General features: G+C 44.0%; 2 protein-coding genes across 2 annotated transcripts in view; both read right to left on the bottom strand.

Annotated features, from left to right (window-relative positions):
* SLC13A1 (solute carrier family 13 member 1) overlaps positions 1-1,943 on the bottom strand; it is a 92,098-nt gene extending 90,155 nt beyond the window's left edge. Inside the window, exon 1 of the mRNA XM_081928850.1 lies at positions 1,773-1,943. The gene's annotated coding sequence lies outside the window, so the exon portion shown is untranslated. The remainder of the gene's footprint in view (positions 1-1,772) is intronic.
* An 8,288-nt stretch (positions 1,944-10,231) lies between these two features.
* LOC309379590 (V-type proton ATPase subunit S1-like) overlaps positions 10,232-23,022 on the bottom strand; it is a gene marked incomplete at its 3' end in the record, with an annotated part of 41,403 nt that continues 28,612 nt past the window's right edge. Inside the window, exons 7-10 of the mRNA XM_081928870.1 lie at positions 19,837-20,084; positions 15,796-15,849; positions 12,513-12,750; positions 10,232-10,441 (exon numbers count right to left, since the gene is read on the bottom strand). Of these exons, the coding sequence (XP_081784996.1) occupies positions 10,232-10,441; positions 12,513-12,750; positions 15,796-15,849; positions 19,837-20,084 (750 nt within the window). The remainder of the gene's footprint in view (positions 10,442-12,512; positions 12,751-15,795; positions 15,850-19,836; positions 20,085-23,022) is intronic.

Below are 23,022 nucleotides of genomic sequence, written 5' to 3'. Positions count from 1 at the left end.
ATAGGTACCACTGCAGCGGGAAGGTAAATGGCATTTTCATGCGCTCTGGTTTCTGTTCTGTTGCTCCAGAAGCGGTTTAGTCATGCTGGACACATGACCCGGAAAGCTGTCTGTGCACAAACGCCGGTTCCCTCAGCCTGAAAGCCAGATGAGCACCACAACCCCCATCGTCGCCTTTGATTAAACTTAACCATCCAGGGGTCCGTAAACCTTTTACCTTTACCTAACATTGGATATAAATTATCATGCTCTCCTTTAGCCCTTAGTTCAATCATTCATCTATGTGCATTAAAAGACATAGATCTTTGGAATTATCTTTAGATTGCTCTGGGTGGGAGACTTTTTTCAGCCACAGACTAAACTGAACTCTCAGGGGATTGCAGGCCCATTGTAGCCAGGGCCTGAGGCAATTGTGGGGTGGGGGGTTTGACCACAGACAAAAGTGAGTGTAGCAATGGATATGGCTCTTACTTTCGTATGGCAGGCTGCATGCTGGAGATTTCTACAGCTACAAACACCCCTCCACTTTCATCCAGGAAAGGAATAGGCGTTACAATAGTTCATGGACACATTTTAACATTCAAGGAAGAAAGCATTAAAGGAAGGTACAGATCAGGGGTGAGGAATGTTGTGACCTGAGGGAAGGAGTATGGCCTGGTGAGGGCATGGCCTGAGGGTCCAGGCCTTTAGTTCCACACCGCTGCTGTGTGGCTTCCTCCATTGCAATATAGACAATGACTTGTTAATGTGCGTCTGAATGACCTGCAGTTGCACACGGCTCCGACCCTGAGGTAACCTTAAAATGCCACTAAACGCATCACAAAAATGGCATGGTGAGACGGAACAGGGTGGGGCCAGGAAAGGAACTCTCACATAAAATGCTTACCACTCTGATCTCTGAGTTTGAAAAGGGCTCTACCCATTTTAGAGGTAGTGGACAAAGATTTATAACCTCTGTCAACAGTTTCTGCTCACTCTTTCTCAATTAGAAATGGACAATCTCATACCCTCCAACATGTTGAGTTCCAAAACTGGGACATGCATCTTCCTGTCTGCAGAAGTCACATGACACACACAAAATCCCCTGAAATGCCTGTTTTTGGGGTGCCACACAAGTTTGTGGCCGCCCAAAAAGTGCTTTTTGGGGGGCAAGTTCTCAGCTCAAAATGGCCGCCATGCTCTTGCGGGGGAAAACAGAATGTCCCGCTTTTTCCGGGACTGTTGCAGGGTATGCATTCTGGAATGCAGCCATTTCCAGTTTGGAGAAGCTTTTAAGATATGAGGCAGTGCTTCACCTTCACCCTGCTCACGATAAATCTTTATGAATCCTTCAGCCTGTTTCAGAAGCAACTCTGCAAGGTTAAGCACCATTCATTAAGGAAAACAGGGTTCTTTTGTTCTTTTCCAAGCACATGCACCCTCTTTGTGCTCAAGCTGAATGACCATTGATCTTAAAAGATGCTTCCCTTAGAGATCTTGAGTTTTAGTTGCAATCCTAATTCCCCTTACCTGGGAGAAAGCCCCATGACTTCTGTGTAAGCAGGGTTCAGATTGCACTGTTGAACAGAAACACTTCGAAGTTGGAACAACTTTCTTGGCTCTTACTCAACCGCTTATAACTATTTTGCAGAAAATCGATATTTTAGATAAAGGGACTATAAAATGCAAAGCAAACTACCTTTCCTAGCTCATAAAAGACCGTAGATAGGAAAGCCATTGGGATTCAGATTACTGAAGCCACGCAGGATAGGGGAGAGAGTTCAGAAACTTACCAGCAAAGGAGTCGACCCAATCTGGAGCTAGATCCAAGAGGAAGGTTTATGAAGTGTCTAGGGAAGCTTGTTCTGTGATGAAAAGAGTTTCATCGAGTAGTAAACCAAGAGCAGGTGCTTCTGCCTTGGCTGTCTTTGAGGGAAGTCTCCACCACGTAGGAAGAGAGATTAAATAGGAGGTTGGTTTATGTGTCAAGGGAGAGGCGTGGAAGAGGCAAACTAGGACAAGGGGGAACCACCTCTTGGTAAGTTGTTGCTCCATTTTCTTTCTCTTCCTCCCAAAGTCAACTTCTCTGAACAAGTACATCTTTCATTTCAGCTTCTGACTTCATAACAGGCAATGGCATGTTGTGCCCAATTTACTCTGATCACTGTAGAACGCAAGTGCTCTGGACAATGAGGCAAAAGGGATCAGAGTGTTTTTTTTCTTTTGTTTTTTGTTTTGGCCGTGATCCACATAGCAATTCAAGTTGATTACTTGGATTTTAAAGATTATTTATACTCACTGTAATTAAAGGGGCCCTTAGTTTAACAGACCTTCCAAGTGTCCCTATTTTCCGGGGACAGTACCTGATTTACAGAAGCTGTTCCAGTTTCTGGTTTGATTCTTGAATGCCCTGCTTTTCCTTACGACATGCCTAGTTTCGTTGGAGAAATGTTGGAGGGTATGGAGTTCTGTGACCCTTGAGCCAAGGAAATAAGTAAGTATACAACCTTTAGAAGACATCTGAAGGTAGCCCTGTATAGGAAAGTTTTTTTTTAATGTTCTATTATGTTTTTATATGTTCTGGAAGCAGCCCAGAGTGGCTGGACCAACCCAGTCAGATGGGCAGGGTATAAATGCAACAACAACAACAACATATCCCTATTTTCATTGGAGAAACATTGGAGGGTATGGTTTACATGTTACCCTGAGCTTGTGGTTTTCTGTAAGCGGACGGGGTCCGATACGTTTTGCTTTTCATTTTGCGCTCCCCCATCCTAGGGCCAACTAGCGATGGGAAAGGCTCTTAATTTCGGCCCCCTAAATACAGTGGTACCTCGGGTTAAGTACTTAATTCGTTCCAGAGGTTCGTACTTAACCTGAAACTGTTCTTAACCTGAAGCACCACCTTAGCTAATGGGGCCTCCTGCTGCTGCAGCCGCGCCAGCGGAGCACGATTTCTGTTCTTATTCTGAAGCAACGTTCTTAACCTGAAGCACTATTTCTGGGTAGCGGAGTCTGTAACCTGAAGCGTATGTAACCTGAAGCGTATGTAACCCGAGGTACCACTGTAGATGCACAGACTCCTTCTACTGTACATCATGCAGAAGGGATGAGAGTAGTTAATATTTAGTTGTTTTGGTCTTCAGCTTCTACAAGTGTTCTACTATTCGCAGACAACATTGCTTTTTTTTAAAATAGATATTTATTAAGGTTTCAAAAATTATATAAAAACAAAACAAAACAACAATACAAACAAACACAAACAAAAATCAAGTATAATTTCATTCCCTTATTTTCTTATACCTTACTTCTCCGACTTCCTCATACCTCCCCTTTCTGGATTCCAATTTCTAATTATTAATTCAGCAAATCCTCTCCCTTATTTTTCATTTAGTTTTTAACCTTTCTTTTCTATTTACTTAAACCATTACAGCTGGGAACCACATAATTTCTAAACCAACGTCATTCTAACATTCATTAATTTTGCAATGTTTCCTAAGATAGTCCTTAAATTTCTTCCAATCTTCTTCCGCTGTCTCTCTTCCCTGGTCTCGGATTCTGCCAGTCATTTCTGCCAGTCCCATATAGTCTATCACCTTCATCTGCCATTCTTCCAAGGTGGGTATCGCAGACAACATTGCTGGAGAGAATAGGCTATCTTCTGAAGCAGATATTTTGTTTCAAAAAAACAAGATAAAAAATGCATCCTTATTCACCATACCAGCACTGAAGGTTGGCCAAGCAGGATGAGTGGGGTGCGGCTCCACCAAGAACAATCTGCTTTAAGCCAGCGTCAACTTGCATGCCTCCTTACTTACAGACAGTCATGTAGGTGGCACCACCTGCCAGCTTCCTTCTTCTCAGTCTCAGTGTTGTCCTTCTAGAACTCAGCAGGGAGAAGGAAGGAGACAAGATGAGAATTTGTTGGTGTCTGCTGTCATTGGTTCTGGCACCACCTGCAGTTGGGCTCCATGCCTTTCATCCTACCAAGACCCAGCAGGCTCCAGTCACCACTGAGTATCAGCCGCTACATTCCCCCCATTTTCTTGCCATCTTTGATTTTGAGATACATCTCAGGAAATGCTCTGCACAAGATCTGCCTCATCTTCCTCAGCAGAGGTTTCCACGTCAGATCGAGCTGGTTATTTGCAGGATTTCTTCTTCTGTCAAACCTGAGCTCATGAGACAAACGTTGTCAGGAGACGTTGCATAATAAACTAGGTATCCATAACAGGTGTTATTTGTGTGCCACCTACAGGTAGGGATGTGGATAACCCAAGTCTAGATGGTTTGATGTTGCCTGAAGGAGCTTCTCCACCCCCATCATTCTGCCTGGACACTGAGGTCCAGCTCTGAGGGTCTTCTGCTGGTTCCCTCATTGCGAGAAGTGAGGTTACAGGGAACCAGGCAGAGGGCCTTCTTGGTAGTGGCGCCCACCCTGTGGAACGCCCTCCCATCAGATGTCAAGGAAATAAACAACTATCTGACTTTTAGAAGACATCTCAAGGCAGCCCTGTTGAGAGAAGTTTTTAATGTTTGATGTTTTATTGTGTTTTTAATATTCTGTTGGCAGCCACCTATAGTGCCTGGGGAAACCCAGCCAGATGGGCAGGGTATAAATATGTTGTTGTTGTTGTTGTTGTTGTTGTTGTTGTTGTTGTTGTAACTACTACTACTCCCGCTGCTTTCCCCCAGGGAAATCTGCTCTTCGGCATTCAGTCAGAACAAACAGCAATGTGGGTTTTCTCCAGATTGACATTTGCCCCGATTTAGCACCAAAGAGTGGGTTTTCCCTGGGAAAGGAGCAAGGCAAGCAGAAAACTGCTTGGACCTACACTTTCTAAACACGGAACAAGTGGAAGTGTCCAACCAGGCTCTTCCAAATCTGCAGTGGTTAAAGCACACTCTTAGGAGATCCCATTACACAGCACAGTATACTTTTCAGCCACTTGCACCTTGCCTAAACTTTGCAGGCCTCTCACAAACACAGCTCTGCTGATGCATAATAAATACAAGCATGGGCTGGCGAGTTTCCACTGAAGCTTTAATGACAGGTTGTGTGGGATGTGGAATTTTAATGGTCAGGTTAAAGAGCACACAACCCGCTCAAGCCACTCAGACATGTCGCCTGCCTCTTTCTCTCCCTGTCAGGTCAGATGAAAGAGAAACCTGAAGGGGAGAGCTGTCTTTCATTTTCGTAGACATCTGAAGGCAGCCCTGATTTGAGCAGCATTTCATGCTCTCTGTCTTCTTCTTCTTCTTCTTCTTCTTCTTCTTCTTCTTCTTCTTCTTCTTCTTCTCCCCCATATGTTTGAGGGAAGCTGCCCAGAGTGGCTGGGGCAACCCAGTCAGATGGGTGAGGTAAAAGAAATGCCATATTATTATTATTGTTACAGTGGTACCTCGGTTTAAGAACTTAATTCGTTCCGGAGGTCTGTTCTTAACCTGAAACTGTTCTTAACCTGAGGTACCACTTTAACTAATGGGGCCTGCTGCTGCCGCCGCACGATTTCTGTTCTCATCCTGAAGGAAAGTTCTTAACCTGAGGTACTATTTCTGGGTTAGCGGAATCTGTAACCTGAAGCATCTGTAACCCGAGGTACCACGGTATTATTAGTAGTGGTAGTAGTAGTAGTATTACAGTTGTACCTTTGTTGCCGAACGCCTTGGAACTCATATGTTTTGGCTCCCAAACGATCATAAACCAGAAGTGAGTGTTCCGGTTTCTGAACAATTTTCAGAAGCCGGACATCCGGCGTGGTTTCCGCACTTTGGTTTCCAAATGTTGTAGGAGTCGACTGGATTCCATTTGACTTCCAAGGTACGACTGTATTATTATTATTATTATTATTATTATTATTATTATTATTACTACTACTACTACTAATTATGCACTTCAGCCAGAAATCACTACTCCTTTCCTTTAAGCTGACCCTGTTTATTTGAGTATAGTTTTGAGTATATACAGTATAGTTCCCTTTGGGTTTTATGCTACCTTTAATTGTTCTCTGCTGATATTAGTTGTATTTTTTTCTCACTCTAACTGATTTTACCTAGCCTGGGGAGCTTCAAAACATAAATTGGTTTAATTCCATTCAACTTGCCCTTTATGCTTCCCCCAAAAGAATCCTGACAGTTGTATTTTGGTAAGTCAGCTGGGCTTTTCTTCTTCCAGATCCTTCACACACCTCTCTCTCAGAACTACAATTCCCAGGATCACCTGGGAAGAGGGAGCAATCATTAAAGAGGTTTACAACTGTGACATAGATTAACTCTTAGTGGGAATTGTACTTTGGGTTGTACCCGACAAAGTCATCCGTTTGTGTAGTCATCAGTTCGCACAATAACATCTGCAGCAGATATTCTCCCTCTCCTCTCCCTCATCTGCTCTAGATGCTTGGGGAGACCTTCAGAAAAGATCTGAGGAACACACATGGGGAGGAGAGGGAGGGAAAGTTATGTCGTGCAAACTGGGCAATTTCACTAGATTCAACCCTTTATATTTCTATCATTGGTGTAAACTGGTCAGAGAACTTGTTTAGGCTGCTGAAATTCATCATAATCAAATGGAAAGAAGCAGAAGTCCCAGCAAAAGAAGAATGGATACAAAAACCTACGGAATATGCAGAAATGGTGAAACTCTCCAGAAGAATAAGAAATCAAGATAACAAACTTCTTTTAAAATAAAAGAATGGAAATGGTTTATTGAATATTTACAGATAAATTGCAAACAGATAAAAACATGGGCAGGATTATTGTAATAACCTGCAGTTTCATGAGACTATATATTTAAAGTAGATGAATAAATGAGCAAATTAAATGAATTTGGATATGCAGAAGGTATTTAAAAAATAACTTTAAGGAACCGCAGGAAGAAGGGGAAGGAAGTCAAGTTTTGAAATGTTAAAATGATTGTAAAATTAATGAAATGTATAAACCTGAAAAGTATAAATAAAAATTAAAAAAGAAAAGAAATTCATCATCATCATCATCTCTGTTCAGTCATTCAGAAGCACATTGAGAGAATGCACATAGGAGTAAGGTAAAGGTAAAGGGACCCCTGACCATTAGGTCCAGTCATATAGGAGAGTGGTGTGCTATAGATATGTCTAGCAAAGGCAGGACTCCTGATGATCTAGCCAAGGTCTTGCTTAGTCCAATATACACATGGGGATGGAATGTGCATAGCTGGGACATTATCTTCCACTGCAATGCTCCTCAGCCCCATTCACATTTATTTAACAAAAATCTGAACAACCTAACAGGGCTTGTTTCTACATTCACTTAAGAAAACCTGGTTCTCCGTGTAACTGGTGAGATGTGGTTTTTCCACCTGCACGATTCATTCATTTGAAACTCTTCTATCCTCTCTTTCTACTGACAGTGTTCGCAGCAACTCACAATAAGGTGTGCAAAGCCATGAAAACACAATCAACTATGATACTTATGACTTTATTTTTACGCCAGAATTTTCAGTATACATTAAGCACAGGTTCAGCATAGAGCAAATATGCTAAGGAAAATCGTTAAGGACAAAGCCCAGTTGTGGAAATCTCCATTTAAATTTACTTTTATTATGCAGCGAGCAACTAGGATGCAAGAAGAACAGTATGCAAGAAGAACAGTTTCAACGGTTTCCTTCCCAGCAATAAAAGCTCCCCTGCAGGCCAATGGGAACTTCTTTTCTAAGCCAGAAGGGAGCCATTTTTTGACAGGATCACAACTAGATAGAGAAAGTTTTAAACTCCCCTCCCCACATGCTGCTCCCTCTGAAAACCACATCTGTAATTAAATAAATTAAATAAAAAACACAGTCGCATGTGATGTATTTAGTGCAATGTGTGGTTTATTCTTTATAATAATTGAGTGGGTGGGTATAAGGTATGACCAACTTTCTCATGCACAAGCCATTTAGTAGATGCATAAAGGTAAAGGGACCCCTGAACATTAGGTCCAGTCGTGACCGACTCTGGGGTTGCGGTGCTCATCTCGCTTTATTGGCTGAGGGAGCCGGTGTACAGCTTCTTGGTCATGTGGCCAGCATGACTAAGCCGCTTCTGGTGAACCGGAGCAGCGCACGGAAATGCCATTTACCTTCCCGCCGGAGTAGTACTTATTTATCTACTTGCACTTTGACGTGCTTTCAAACTGCTAGGTTGGCAGGAGCAGGGACCAAGCAACGAGAGCTCACCCCGTTGCAGGGATTTGAACAGCCGACCTTCTGATCGGCAAATCCTAGGCTCTGTGGTTTATCCCACAGCACCACCCTTGTCCCAGTAGATGCATAGCATGCACTAATTATATTCTCTTAGAGCCAAACTTGGCAATATTTTCCGTTCCTTTGTTTGTTTAATCTGAGGATCATTTCTCTGTACTTTATCTAGTGGAGGAAACGCTTGATTTTTTTTATTGAAAAAAGTATTTCCTATTTATTGAAACATTTTTATCCCACCTTTAAAAATGTCTCAAGGATATGGAATTTCTTAATGAAGCTTTATTTAGCAAACTGTATCCAAAATAGTATTTTGTTTTTTTAATCATTTGTGAAGCTCCTGGCTGCACCTACCAGTCTTCTTAAAGTCTGGCAACATCTGTGGCTGTTTTCTGCTTTACCTGAGGGCTTTCATTTAGGCAGTGATTAAAAAAGAAGTAATGAACAGCTGACAGAATAAACACTGCTGCCAAAGCCTCCTGTTTTCAGGAAAAGATTTCATTGCCACAAAAGCATACACCTTTTATTGATTTTGTCGATGCTTCCTCCTGCATTAATACAGCTGAAGTTCACAGTTCTCCTAAGTACATGCACTATGCATTTAAAGCAGTCTCATATCACATTAAGGTAAAGGCACCCTGGATGGTTAAGCCCAGTCAAAGGCAACTACGGGGTTGTGACGCTCATCTTGCTTTCACGCCAAGGGAGCCAGTGTTTGTCTGCAAACAGCTTTTCTGACTTATGTGGCCAGCATGACTAAACTGCTTCTGGCACAACGAGACACAGTGAGGAAAGCCAAAGCACACAGAAATGCTGTTTACCTTCCAGCTGCAGCGGTACCTGTCTATCTACTTGCAATGGTGTGCTTTCAAACTGCTAGGTTGGCAGAAGCTGGGACAAAGCAATGGGAGCTCATCCCATCACGCAGATTCAAACCGCCGACCTTCCGATTGGCAAGCCCAAGTGGCTAGGGTTTAAACCACAGCACCACCTGTGTCTCTATTAAACAGATTAGACCACATTAAACAGCCATGGCTTCCCCCACAGAGTCCTAGGAACTGTTATGGGTGCTGAGAATTGATAGGAAACGCCCTATTCCCCTCCCAGGGATACAATTCCCAGAATGCCCTGGGAAGAGGGACTGACTGTTAAACCACTCTGAGAATTGTAGCTCTCTGAGGCAAATAGGGGTCTCCTAACAACTCTCAGACCCTTTACAAACTACAATCATACCTTGGTTCACAAACACCTTGGTACTCAACAGTTTTGGCCCCTGAATGCCGCAAACCCAGATGTGTTCCGGTTTGTGAACGTTTTTCGGAAGCCGAACGTCCGGCGCTGCTTCTGACTGAGTGCAGGAAGCTCCTGCAGCGAATCGGAAGCCGTGCCTTGGTGTTTGAATGTTTTCAGAAATCAAACGGACTTCCGAAATGGATTCTGTTTGAGAACCAAGGTATGGCTGTACACCTCTCAGTATTATTTAGTGGAAGCCATGACTGTTTAATGTGGTATGATACTGAGATGTTGCACATGGTTAGCCCCGGTGTGCAATTAGCTGGTGTAGGAGGGCTTAGCTGGGTTGCAGCCATGACAGAGCTCTCCTGAGGCACAGAGGGTCAGTGCATCTGTTAACAAGAAGTTTGGTGGTTTGAGCCCACCCAGGAATGGGGGTGAGCAGGATTCCTGCATCGCAGGGGGTTGGACTAGATGACCCTGTGGGTCCCTTCCAACTCTACAGTTCTATGATTCGAAGAAGAGTAGGCCTTTAATCCTTTCCCCCTGCCCATGCTGTGGTCTGATCAGATTTGGAGGCTCTCAACTGCTATTCACAATGGGAAAAAATCTCCAGTTTGATGCTACTGGAACTTTTCTCCCATGGGAAGGAGACGGAAAGGATGTCCTTCAATACAATGAAGAAAAGGATTAGAGTAGCACCCCCATCATGGACCTGATCCAGTTTGGATGCCCTGCAGCTGGCTATGATGATGATGAAGATGGCTTGTGCAGCAGGGCCCAACCACGTGACAAATGTCACATCTGCTATTCTCCTTGCGGGACTGACAGAGGTTGATCTTTGGGGTCATCAAACCTATTGTTGGTTGTGAGGTTCACAATCATGTGGATCCCAAAGGTCAGGATGAGCAATAAGACTAGCGAGGACACCAAACCCATCCAAATTCCAGGGGTGAAGAAGGTTGTGCAGTCACTGGCATAGGAAAATTTGTGGCCTTCAACGCTAAACGCTTGAATCTGCAAAAGAGAAGGAGTGGGGGAGAGGATTGAGCCGCCAGGAATCTGTACTTTATGTCCCATGTCCACTCACAATGTGTTCATTAACCACACGCCCATCTTGTTTGTTGAAGCATAGGAAAGATATAAGTTAAAACGATGGAAAATCGAGGGGTATTCTAAGGATACAGCCCTGGGGAGAACGGCAAAGCAACATCCATTAACTTCTGCAAATAGACATTGCTAGGCCACCTTCACGTAGCTAAACAACTTTTCTTCCACCGAAAACAAAACAAAACAGTCCCACAGAGTGATAGTTCAAGCTGCCCTTTGAACCCAGCTCCGTTGATTTTCTAAAGGTCTCCTCTATCTGAGGAAGACTTCTTAGGGCAATGCCTGAGGCTGAACTTGGAATCTGACACAAAGTTGGGGGTCTCCCACTGAGCTAAGGCACCTCTCAAACAGGGGTAGGAAATAAGCAGGCTGAGTGTTTACTCACAGCTTAGCAACTCTATTTCCATTCTGTGTGTTTGGGGGGGGGCCTTTCCGCGTTTCCGTGCACTGCTCTGGTTTGCCAGAATCGGTTCAGTCATGCTGGCCACATGATCCAAAAGCTGTATGCCGGCTCCCTCAGCCAATAAAGCGAGATGAGCACCGCAACCCCAGAGTCGGTCACGACTGGACCTAATGGTCCCTTTACCTTTAAGGAAAAGCGGGAGATTTTGCGATCTAATAAAAATCTGGGATAGCTTCTGTAAATCCGAGACTGTCCATGGAAAATGGAGGGTCTGTTCTCTTCAGGCTTCAGGCAAAAGTTGCAAAGGGAAGACACACATTATCTGGCTGGCTGGCTGACAAAATGGTGAGGTTGCATAATGTTGTTATGGCTCCCACAGAGCATTGAGAGGCTATGAAATAATACAGACTCGATACCGTTCTCGGTGCCAAAGTGCTTGAAGCATGTATCAAGGCTTTGATGTTGCTAAAACACTTTAGCCGAAACAGACTGAGGAGGCTAAAGGTGGGAAGACAATGTTTGCAGGGTACAGCAATATTGATCTTTTTTAAAGAATAAAATAAACCCGCAACACGCCAGTCTGAGATGTCTCTTCTGAAGTTTCGGTCTGGAAGTTTGACTGTCTCAATGTGCCTTTCTAGTTTTTAAAAATACCTATTGTAATTTCTGCACTTGGCAATATCCTTGCTTATATTTTGCCACAGCAGTGGTAGGGGGCAGTTGTCTTCCACTCATAAAATAAAGATGTGCCACCTCACATCCTGTTGTTGACAAGCAAGAAAAGCCTATAAAACAATATTCTCTTTTTGTCTGTAACTCACTGAAGATTTTTCAAGGTCTTTATAAAAGAATTCTGACTTGTGCCATCACTTTTCCAGAATCTCGAGCGGGGAGCTCACCCCAAGAACTTTTAAGTTGACAAAGATTGTTGCTTTTCATGTATATTGGATATATTCTATTACTAAGCCATGATTCACTCATCATTCCTTTGCAAAAATGACCCCATTCACTGAAGTGGCAAAATACCATCTTTTTCCATGTATAAGAAAATCTTTTTTGCTTTTTTTTTTTTAGTCCACAATAGGGGGTCATCTAATACACAGGGAGCATCCTATACACAGAAAAATACGGTCCAGAGCTTCAGATGCTCGTTCTGCGAATTTTGCAGGGGGAGAACTCAACAAGTTTGGGTGATATTGGGTGTTTAAAATATTGATTTCTTAATTTAGGGTTCCAAAAATAGGGGTTGTCTTATACATGGGAACGTCGTATACACGGAAAAATACTGTAGAATTTGCTTAGTTGTTTGACTGGATAAAAAATTGATAATGATTGGTGCGGGTCTGTTGATTTCTATGGATGGCTTTCTGGAAAATCTTATTTTTTCCTTGTTCTCCCCATTTATAGGCTGCCCCAACCCTGTCAATATTTCATCTTCACGCTACTGGGGATCCAAAAAAGAGTGTTGGTTAAAACTTTCTCTTAGGGTTGAAGGGGAAAGTAAGTGGTAAGGCAGACCTCCGACCGCAAACTAATAGCTGATAGAATTGCCTCTGAAACTCACTGTGTACTCACCTGGAACTCAGAGATGACAACCTGCCACTCTTTCGCTGCAGCATTGCTGGGAGTCAACGTTGCCCCATAATGGTCGCTTGTTCCCACCAGCTGGCAATGGAATGAATACTCCGCAGGACCAGAGATGGAAGGGGCAGTAAATATAGCCGTTTCCTTGTTGTCTTGTTGAATGTGAACAAAATCTAAAGTGAACCACTCTCGAGCAGAGCCTACGTACTTCTTGTTGGTCATCAAAAATCTAGAGAAAGGAGAAACAGAGACTGCATCGATTCATTCTGCCGTGGCATCTTTTCCTTTAGGAATTACTGGGTGGTCGTGAGATAGGATTAAGCAGGCGCATTTGGGTTTAAGAGATGTCTCTTCAAACGTGCCATTCGGCTTAGCAGCGAAAATGAGACCCCCAAGGTTGTCTCGCGTGCCGCAGCAAATGAAGGATACAAGAGTAGAGTTCAGTGGTTCATACTGTGATATACTCGCAGAGAGGCTACAGAATTTCTGGGTTTGAGCCTTCTGCTGACGGGCAACGGAGAGAAGGGAACAAGCTGATTCTCCTTGGGAAGAAGAAAAGAGGCTTCTGTTCCTTAATGGAAAGGGCCATGTGTGAATACGGATACAAATATGGATAAATTCATTGAAAAGCCATTGAGGCGAGCACAAGAAAGAATGTGCATGAGGCAGGAATGAACCAAACATAAGAGGAAAATACCATATTTTTTGCTCTATAAGACGTACTTTTCCCCTCCTAAAAGTAAGGGGAAATGTGTGTGCGTCTTATGGAGCGAATACAGGCGGGAGGCTCTGCTCAGCGCTCACTTTAAAGAGCTGTGTGGAACGTGTGTTCCACTCTTGGGGGCTTTTCCCCAAGGAGGGAGAATGGCAGCCCTTCTCCCTCCTCGGGGAAAAGCCCCCAAGAGCCGCACACACACTCCATTCTCTTTATAGGGAGCACGGCTCTTGGGGGAGCATTAGCCGTGTGCAGCCTCTCCCGGGCAGGGAATGAAAGCTCCCCTTGCCCGGGAAAGGCTGCGTGCGGCCAAACAAGAAGCCAGGGCAGCAAGCGGTATCGCTGCGCAGCGGTCCTGCTTGCTGTCCTGGCTTCTGGGATTCAGAATATTGTTTTCCTTGTTTTCCTCTTCCAAAAACTAGGTGCGTCTTATGGTCTGCATCTTATAGAACGAAAAATACGGCACTTATGCACTCCTTTTATAAGCCTGCAAGAACTGCAGCACAATTTTGGCCTTGCCACGTGATTCCCATTTATTGTCGTCTATCCTGCAGTTTCGCAACAACAACAACTTTATTATTTGTACCCTGCCCATCTGGCTGGATGGTGCCAATAATAATAATAATAATAATAATAATAATAATAATGGTGGTGATGCAAAGGCCTCAGGTTCAGTTCCAGGCACCTCTAGTAAAAGGTTCAGGTAAGAGATGCTGGGAAAGCCCTCTGCCTTCAGATCCTGGATAGGCACTGCCAGTCAGAGCAGGCAATAGTAGGATAAATGAACAAATAGTCTGATTTACTATAAGGCAACTTCTTTTATTCCTAAGACATGCAGCACCGGTTGCATGATTCAGCTGCTGTTGCATTTCTCCCCTTCTCTGTTTTTTTGGGGGGATTTTTCAACTGACTTGATGTGATTGTATGCAATAAAGCACAATCCACCAACTGTTTTGAAATTATCAGGGTCTATACCAAATCAAGAAATGGGATGATAAGTTTATCTTAACAGAAAACAGAGGAGCATGTACTGTATGTTAAATGTGAAGGGAATAACTTGATTGAGCACGTAGGGGCATGGAATTGCTTCCCCACCCCACCCTGGCCAGCAGGCTGGAAGCCTAGGTAGCTAGAGCGGATGTGTAATAAATAACACAATAATCATGTTTTCCAGCCTAGAGGAGCCTGTTTACAGCTCTTGATACTTTTTGCAATGTGAGTTGTGCAATGGACAAGCTCTCCTGTCTGTCAGCAGAGGAGTTTTTTTTACTTATTTTTCCCAGGATCGTATTGTGTTGATGACAAGTCTTTCATTTGGCCCGGTGCCTGAGGCTATTCTAGTGGAAGAGGCTGTGATACGGCATTGCTTACTTTGGTGAACCATTCGCTGCCCGGTTAATAGCACTCTGAACCGCAGTGAGGAAAGATTTAAGCTTTTTAATTTGAAATCATCTCCGTTTTATTCTCTTTACTCATACCCGAGATGGTCTTTATTACTTGTTACAAATTTCTGGCCAGACATTCTAGCTTGACCTCAATCCCAAACTGTCTTTTCCCTGAAGTACCGTATAATCCATTTGCTAAGGCACCTTCTGAGGCAGGGTTGAAGACCCAAGACACGTAGAGGCACTAACATCAAGTGAAATACATCCTTATTCAGAGTGATTTAAGAAGAAACGCTGGCTTTGGGTAGTAGTAGTAGTAGTAGTAATAATTTTGTTATTTATACCCCACCCATCTGGCTAGGTTGCTCCAGCCACTCTGGGCAGCTTCTAACACATATAAAAACATAAGAAAACATCAAACATTAAAGAATTTCCAATATGGGTCTGCCTTCAGATGTCTTCTAAAAGTTGTACAGTGGTACCTCAGGTTAAGAACTTAATTCGTTCTGGAGGTCCATTCTTAACCTGAAACTGTTCTCAACCTGAAGTACCACTTTAGCTAATGTGGCCTCCAGCTGCTGCTGCTCCGCCACCACAAGATTTCTTTTCTCATCCTGAGGTAAAGTTCTTAACCCGAGGTACTATTTCTGGGTTAGCGGAGTCTGTAACCTGAAGCGTCTGTAACCTGAGGTACCACTGTATACAGTTATTTATGTCCTTGACATCCGATGGGAGGGCGCCACTGACAAGAAGGCCCTCTGCCTGGTTCCCGGCAACTTCACTTCTCACAGTGAGTGAACTGCCAGAAGACCCTCAGTGCTGGACCTCAGTGTCCTGGCTGAATGATGGGGGTGGAGATGCTCCTCCAGGTATACAGGGCATTTGTTTGTACGCTACATCACCCGGCTCCGTTGCAGACACCCACTGTCCTCCTCACAGCCCTGCTTCCATGTTTCCACAACCGGTACAATGATATTTGGACTAATCATCACAAGTCTTAATCATGAATAAAACTTGAATACAAGCAATAGTGGGTAGACTATCGCCATTAGTTTCTGTTTACCTGGGTTTTTGTAGACTTGTGGAGAGATAAGAGGATGTCCCATTCTGTAAGTGGAAAGCACCTCAACATTCATTTTAAAAATTGTGTAAGTAAATCAATTCATAAGCATACCTGATTTCCAGACTCTCAATGCCCTTCACAGGGTTGGTGTATTTTAACGACAACCTGACAAGGGGGTCGGGGAGGAGGGAGAAATGCAAGAAAATGTTACATCATATAATTTTCATATGAACCTTTTTCATTATTTCTTTAAAAAATAGGAGCACATCTAAATTGGTAGGTAAAGACAAAGAGATGGCAGAGCAGAAAATATTGCAGAGCAGAAAGCTGTTTCCTTATCTCCCTTTCAAACAAAAGGGGGACTATATTGAAGACCTTGATCTATGGCGTTATTTACAGCTCACTTAAATTTAAGTGGTGGCAAGGATTCCCCGCAACGACACCTTACAATGAAATTATTGCCTCACCTAATGTTAATGGGAGTTTTGATCGTGGTGGTGGTTGTGGGGACCAAGACATTTGAATAAAATGAGGGCACAGGCAAGGAGAGAGCACGGCAGTAAGAGAAGACATGTGGATGAATAGAAGTCATGCACAATTATTCTCTTGGAAAGGAACAATGAAAGGAAAACAAAAGAAGCAGCTATATGTTGGCACAATTCTCTTTTTTGCACCTCATGCATACATACAAGCTGAACTGCTTATTAGCTTTCTTCTTCTTTTCCATGAAAATAATGGATCTGGACACAAATCTGGCTTGATGAGAAAGAGTTTGGAAATGGGGCACAAAAAGGTCCTACAGTGTTTTTCGCTCTGAAATAGCAGCTCTCTGGAAGGAGATACAGTATTTTTCACTCCGCAAGACGCACTTTTTCCCTCCTAAAAAGCAAGGGGAAATGTGTGTGCGTCTTATGGAGCGAATGCAGGGGGAAGGCAGGCAGGAAAAGCCCCAAGAGCCGCACACAAGCTCCGTGCGGCTCTTGGGGGCTTTTCCCCAGGAGGGAGAAGGGACTGACTGGCAGCATCAGTCCCTTCTCCCACCTCATAGAAAAGCCCACAGGAGCTACACACCCTTTAAAGAGCGAGCGGCTCCTGCGGGCTTTTCTACGAGGTGGGAGAAGGGACTGACGCAGCCAGTCAGTCCCTTCTCCCTCCTCAGGGAAAAGCCCCCAAGAGCAGTGCTCTCTTTAAAGGGTGCATGGCTCCTGTGGGCTTTTGTGGGAGGTGGGGGCTTCTGACGGGCTGCCCTTCTCCCTCCTCGAGGAAAAGCCCCCACTATGCGGCTTGTGAAAGAGAGTGCTGAGCAGAGCCTGGGATGCATACAGGCTCTGCTCAGCGCTCCCTTTAAATAATATTTTTTTTTCTTGAATTCCCCCTCTAGAAACTAGGTGCGCCTTATGATCAGGTGTACCTTATGGAGTGAAAAATACGGTATGTACTTCGAAGGGAAAGTACCCTGTGTGTTCTGAAGTTCACGCTCCTCTTTATTCACTAGGGAAATGCTCCTTGTTTCAATGGGAAATGACAGGCCTAGGCCAATGTAATGCACAGGCTCCCTGACATAAGAGAAGAATTCAGAAGAATACACACACACACACACACACACACACGGCTTCACAGGGATCTGTGATCTAGCTGCACACCCTACCACTGACCTACCTATCTGACCTACCTATCTGAGCATGGAACACAAGGAATGGCTTGCTCACTGTGTTTGGTTTGAGGAGTGACAAGCTGTGACGGCCCGAGATTTAAGGCATGGTATTTCTTGGCTGAACCAAAAGGAATGGGTAGTCCATGTACAGATTTCTTTGCACAATTGGCTCTTGCACTGATATGAATAAGGACAGGGGCATAGCATGGGGAGGGCCAGGGGGTTGTAGCCTCGGGGACATGGTTTTGAGAAGGTGTGAGTCAGGTACCCCCACACAGGGATCCCTGTGAGGAGAACCAGAGCTTATAGGGTTAATAGCTCAGAGTGTGCGTCCTGATGCTGGGGGGGGGGGTGTGCCCACATACGGGGGTTTTGTCTGCTTTGTTATGTGAGATTACTTTCGACTGAAAGAGCCAGCATGTTGCTGTTTTCTCCCGGATTGCTGATTAATTGCTGCTGTAAATAAACGCTTCTTAGATTAGGAAAGAAGCTGCATACAGAGTCTTTTCTGCATGCTTGAAATATCTCCACACAGAACACACACCGCTGTGCGCAGTCTCTGCTAAATGCCGCGATAACACTGAGTCGCAGTGGAAGCGTACCGGACGTTGAATTTCACAATCCCTGCCCTGCCTGCCACTGGGGGTCTCTGGGCCCCAGATCCCAGTCTTGCTGCTGCACCCCTGGCCCACATCGGTCAACCAGGTTCCCTCTGTGCTGGTGGGCGGGCGGCAGCACAGTGTGGCCCCAAGAACCCTCCGTGCCCCATGCCCACCTGGCACTGGCAGCGGCTAGGGTTCGGATGGTTCCGCGGGTTTTGTCCACCCTCCACACCCAGCCCCTGGACCCACCTGGTGCATTCACGTGCCCCGGGCACAATAAAGGACGCAACGCCACTGAATAAGGACTACAATTCATACAAAGGTTTGGATGCGTATCAGAATGCATGTGGAATTCTGGTTTTGGTTTCAAAAAGCTCAGAATACGAGGTGCCACATTTTAGAGGATGGCGACGTTTGAGGTACCAAATCCACATCAACAAAATGAAGCCAACATTGACACAGGTGTCATTCCTACAGTGTTATGATATATATGGACGGGAGGTATTGTTTCTGTTTGTTATTATGGCATGCATTTTTGTGTTTTTATATTGTAAAGTGCCCTGTGATCTTTAGATGAAGGGTGGTATAGAAAATTAATAAATAATAACGATACGATTCCTGTGAATGGCACAGGAATACATAGGATACTGACATAGGTGAGTATCTGCATACAGCCTTTCCACACATATGCCAAGTGTGAGAATGAATGAGAGAGGTACAGACAATGGCCTGAGCATCCCTATTGCAGCATCCCATTAGGGCAGACCACCTGTGGTCAGGGGGGGTTAGATAGATCTTCTCCCCATCAAAACCATGCCCTGTTTATTTGTTCCCATAGAGGTGAACAACAACTGTTTACTACATAAAAATATTGCAAGCCAGGCCATTGGTCCATCAAGTTCAGTATTGTCTTCACTACCTGGGAGTTGTTCTCCAGGAGCAGATTTTATTCCCAGCCTTACTGAACCTGGGACTTTCTGCAGACAAACCAGGTGCTTTTCCCCTCCTTTTTCCAGACCCTTTTGTGGAAATAAATGCTTTATGCATTATGGAACACTGGAGGAGACATAATAATTTTCTGAGTATTTCAGAATTATTCTCCCCTCCCCAAAGAAATACATTGTTTCCTTTTCCTTTTCCTATAATTCTGATGGTTTCTCCTGCTTCTATTGTGCTTTGCATGTTCCTCATGAACTGGTAAAACCAATGAGAGACTAGGTTCTTTCCAGTCCTACAGCTTGTAGTTCCATTTGTAACCAAAATGGAATGGAATTAATTCAACTTGTAAATATTGTCCGAATAAACCGTGCTTTAAATGTTACAAAGATGGTCATTTAATGGCAAATCAAGTTATACATAATATATACTATGTTTCTAATGCAGGAAAGTCACTTTTGATCTGTAAAATGTTGAAAAACTATCATTTCCTCCCAAAATTCTGTTTCTCTTGAAAACTGAACAGGGGGGAAAATCCGTTAACTGTAAGTTTTATATCTTTAGGCTGTACCAAAAATGTCTACATCTTAATGAGCAAGGCTGGCTGTCAGTGGGGTTGAAAAAGGTATTTGCTGGGGAAAGCTTGTCGATCTCTAATTTTTAGCAAGTTGACAGCCTCAGTTCTCCAGCTGCAAAGTAGTTAATAGCCTACTTCGTGGAGTAAATTAATAAGAAGGCTTGTAAAGCATTCTGGACACTTAAAATGCATAAGAATAGAGATAACCAAAGCTATGAGAGCTATGCAATTTCATGACTGTACCTTAATCTGATCTTTCTAGGACTTTGATTTCAAGTCTTGGCTAAGCTAAATGGTAATGCTATCTGGGAACAAAAAAAAAATCAGCTTTCTCAGTCAATGTACCATGAAAGACAATTAGTAGTGAAAGTCAGGCTACTCACGTGGCATTGGTCCCCGAACAAATGGAATTGCTGGTATCCACTTCGTGAGATTCAAATGTGCGATGGGTTAGATTCATGACAGTGCCATCGGCTGTAAAGTTTAAATCTGTGGCATAAAAAAGGATGCACGTGGCATTGGGGCCTGTTCCATTGGTTATATTTATTGGGGCATACAGATTAGCTTCTTGTTTTTCAACAGACATTAGGTGCCTTCTGCTCTGCCATTCTACATCAGGTCCCACTGGTACCTAAAAGAGAATTCTGCAGATTATTTCAGCAGAAAGCAAAACCTTGAGGTGAAACACAGATACTTAGTCAAAGCTGGCAGTTCACATGAAGAAGAAGAAGAAGAGTTTGGATTTGATATCCCGCCTTTCACTCCCCTTCAGGAGTCTCAAAGCGGCTAACAGTCTCCTTTCCCTTCCTCCCCCACAACAAACACTCTGTGAGGTGAGTGGGGCTGAGAGACTTCACAGAAGTGTGACTGGCCCAAGGTCACCCAGCAGCTGCAGGTGGAGGAGCGGGGAAGCGAACCCGGTTCCCCAGATTAGGAGACTACCGCTCTTAACCACTACACCACCGCCGATCGTATTGCTCTGCTTTCCTTTGGATCACATCAGCAAGGCCGAAAGTGGGGGTATTGACATCTGGGCAGCCCAGGACCTCCATATGCACTGCCCAGACTTGTGCCTCAGGGAGGTCACTTTGGTGCTATTAATACAGCAGTTTTTCACCCCTGCAGGTGCACTCCATTGTCTCTCGAGACAGACAAGTGCCAACAACAACAGTTGCAACTATTATTGCCAGAATGTGGTATTTTAAGGAAGAAAACGTTCCCTTTAAGAAAGCAATATATCGCAAAGAAAAGCGTTAAGGATTTCACTTTTTAATTAAAAAAATTAATCTCTCTTCTTCCTCCCAAAGTGTAGCCGTTTTATTTCGCACAAGGAAAAGGTTATGAAGACTAAATTATACTGTGTTTAATCAATTGTCTGTATGTTAAGGGATAATGTTAAGGGGCTAGCACGTTGTCTGGGGAGAATCATAATGCTAATAACAGAAATAAGATTTTGTAGGAGGAACTGATGACTGAGCTATGGGGAATACTTTGATTTTGGAGAAAGAATGAAGTCAAGAACAGGTTTTCAGGAATCCAAAAGCTGCACCACAACTCCTCTAGCAAAGTTTAGCCAGAAGTATCCCACCCTTCAATAAAACAATTAAACATAAAATATTTACATGAAACTTCTTCTTATTGAATTATATGGCATGCAAAAGTGAAGTGAGTAGCCATGTAACCAGATTAAAATAAGATCCCTGGCAAATGTGTGAATGTATATGATGCATATTTAAATTTCTGCAATAGCTAGCACTGAGTAATCCTGGCTGAGTACGAAGAGTCTGGTTAAATAGCTACCCAGATAAGAGAATGAGAGCAAGTTTTAACACAACTTTTCCTTGAACACAGGTATAACCTAAGGGAACAAGTCGTTCGAAAAAGTGAAAGCTGTGCGGATTATGCAGGAAGTTTCAATAAGCAGGAGATTAAATTCTTGGCTATTTCTGCTAAGGGCACTTTCCTGCCAAATCCAAGTGTTTTGCATCCCTACACAAACTTTTTCTCCTTAAATTTTCTGATTGGCTGCAGCAGAGAGGACGATAGAGGAATTCATCTTGTGAAAGTAATGTTCACAATACTTAGCACAACGTCCTATAGTGTGTGTGTGTGTGTGTGTGTGTGTGTGTGTGTGTGTGTTTGATTGGAAGTCAGGGAGAGAGTTTAGTGTTTATGTGGCCACTCCAACTGGATATGCAATACCGAGATGCCTGTTTCTTCCTATTTGAACCTATCCAGATAAAATAGTGCCTGCTCAAGGAATTTTGCTGCCTAAAGCAGAATGTACCTGGCACCTTTCAGACTGCACCATTCAGACTCCAAATCTTGTCTTTATTTATCCCCTTCCTTTCTAAGGCTGCAATCCTGCGTACATTTCCCAGTTGCACTTGGTGAGATTGACACCTGACTAAATCTATATAGGATTGCTCTGGGAATCTTTCGCTCATGCCCTCCCCTCGTGTTTTTTCAGGGGGCTGGACCCCCTCAATGTTCAGTGGGTGTTCAGTTCTGCTCCTTGGCTCCTTGTGACATCACATGACATCACGAGCATGATGACAGGATGTCATGTTGGGCCCCCTCAAGCAACTGGAGAAGATGGCAGCTCTGTTCAGGTCATTGCTGAATCGCTGTCAGTGCATGTGATGATTAGGTACCCAAACTAGAGGTTCCAGGCGCAGTTCTGCATGTTCTTCACTATGTCAAAATCATCATTTCGCAGGGTAACACATAAGCGGTACTTCTTTGCCATCTTCATTACTGCTGTGCTGGCAATCAGTAATTTTGATTTCACAAAAACAAGGCAGACAATGGTAGACTAAAATTTATTTTCAAAGCACAGTATGACAATAATCAGGGCTTAATCTTCTTTTTGATTTGTGCTATTTGATTACAAAGGGATAAATGCAGCCTCTCGGGCAAACTTTTGATTAACTAGCGGTGCTGGCTGGAATTCCACACACAAGCTGCTCAGTGAAGTTAGCAGAATTTAAGCTGCACAACATAGCATGGCTGCAGTTTTCATCATGCTTCTTCAGAAGAGGAGGACACCAATGCACATAGATCTGGTAAACTTTATGATTACTCCCGAGAGGCCATTTTGGCCATTTTGGCCATGCCACAAATACCTGCCCTACACTTAACATCTAATAAATAAATACTTTATTTATTATTAATACCCCGCCCATCTGGCTGGGTTTCCCCAGCCACTCTGGGCGGCTCCCAACAGGATATTAAAATACAATAGTCCATCAAACATTAATCGCTTCCCGGACTTCCGGGTCGGCGCCATCGCCGAATGGCGGGCTCCCTCCGAGCTCCGGAGGGAGCCTGCTCGGCAGGGGCTGGGTCCTACCGCACCGGCGATGCGGGGACCCTTAAAAACCACGGCCACGGAGGCCGTGGACATGGAGACTCGGCTGGCACCGTCAGCGCCCTCTCGATTCGTGAAGGAGCCTTTTTAAAGGCTACGGATCGGGTGCCGGGGAGGACCGTGGTGCTTTGAGTCCTCTGCTATCCCTGCCGAGCGCAGCCGCATGCCATCCGGCGGAGAGCGCTGACTTCTTCTATTG

Source organism: Podarcis melisellensis (assembly GCF_964234715.1).
Source record: "Podarcis melisellensis genome assembly, chromosome: 10".
Taxonomy (NCBI): Eukaryota; Metazoa; Chordata; class Lepidosauria; order Squamata; family Lacertidae; genus Podarcis; species Podarcis melisellensis.
This window is presented reverse-complemented; position numbering and strand designations above follow the sequence as displayed.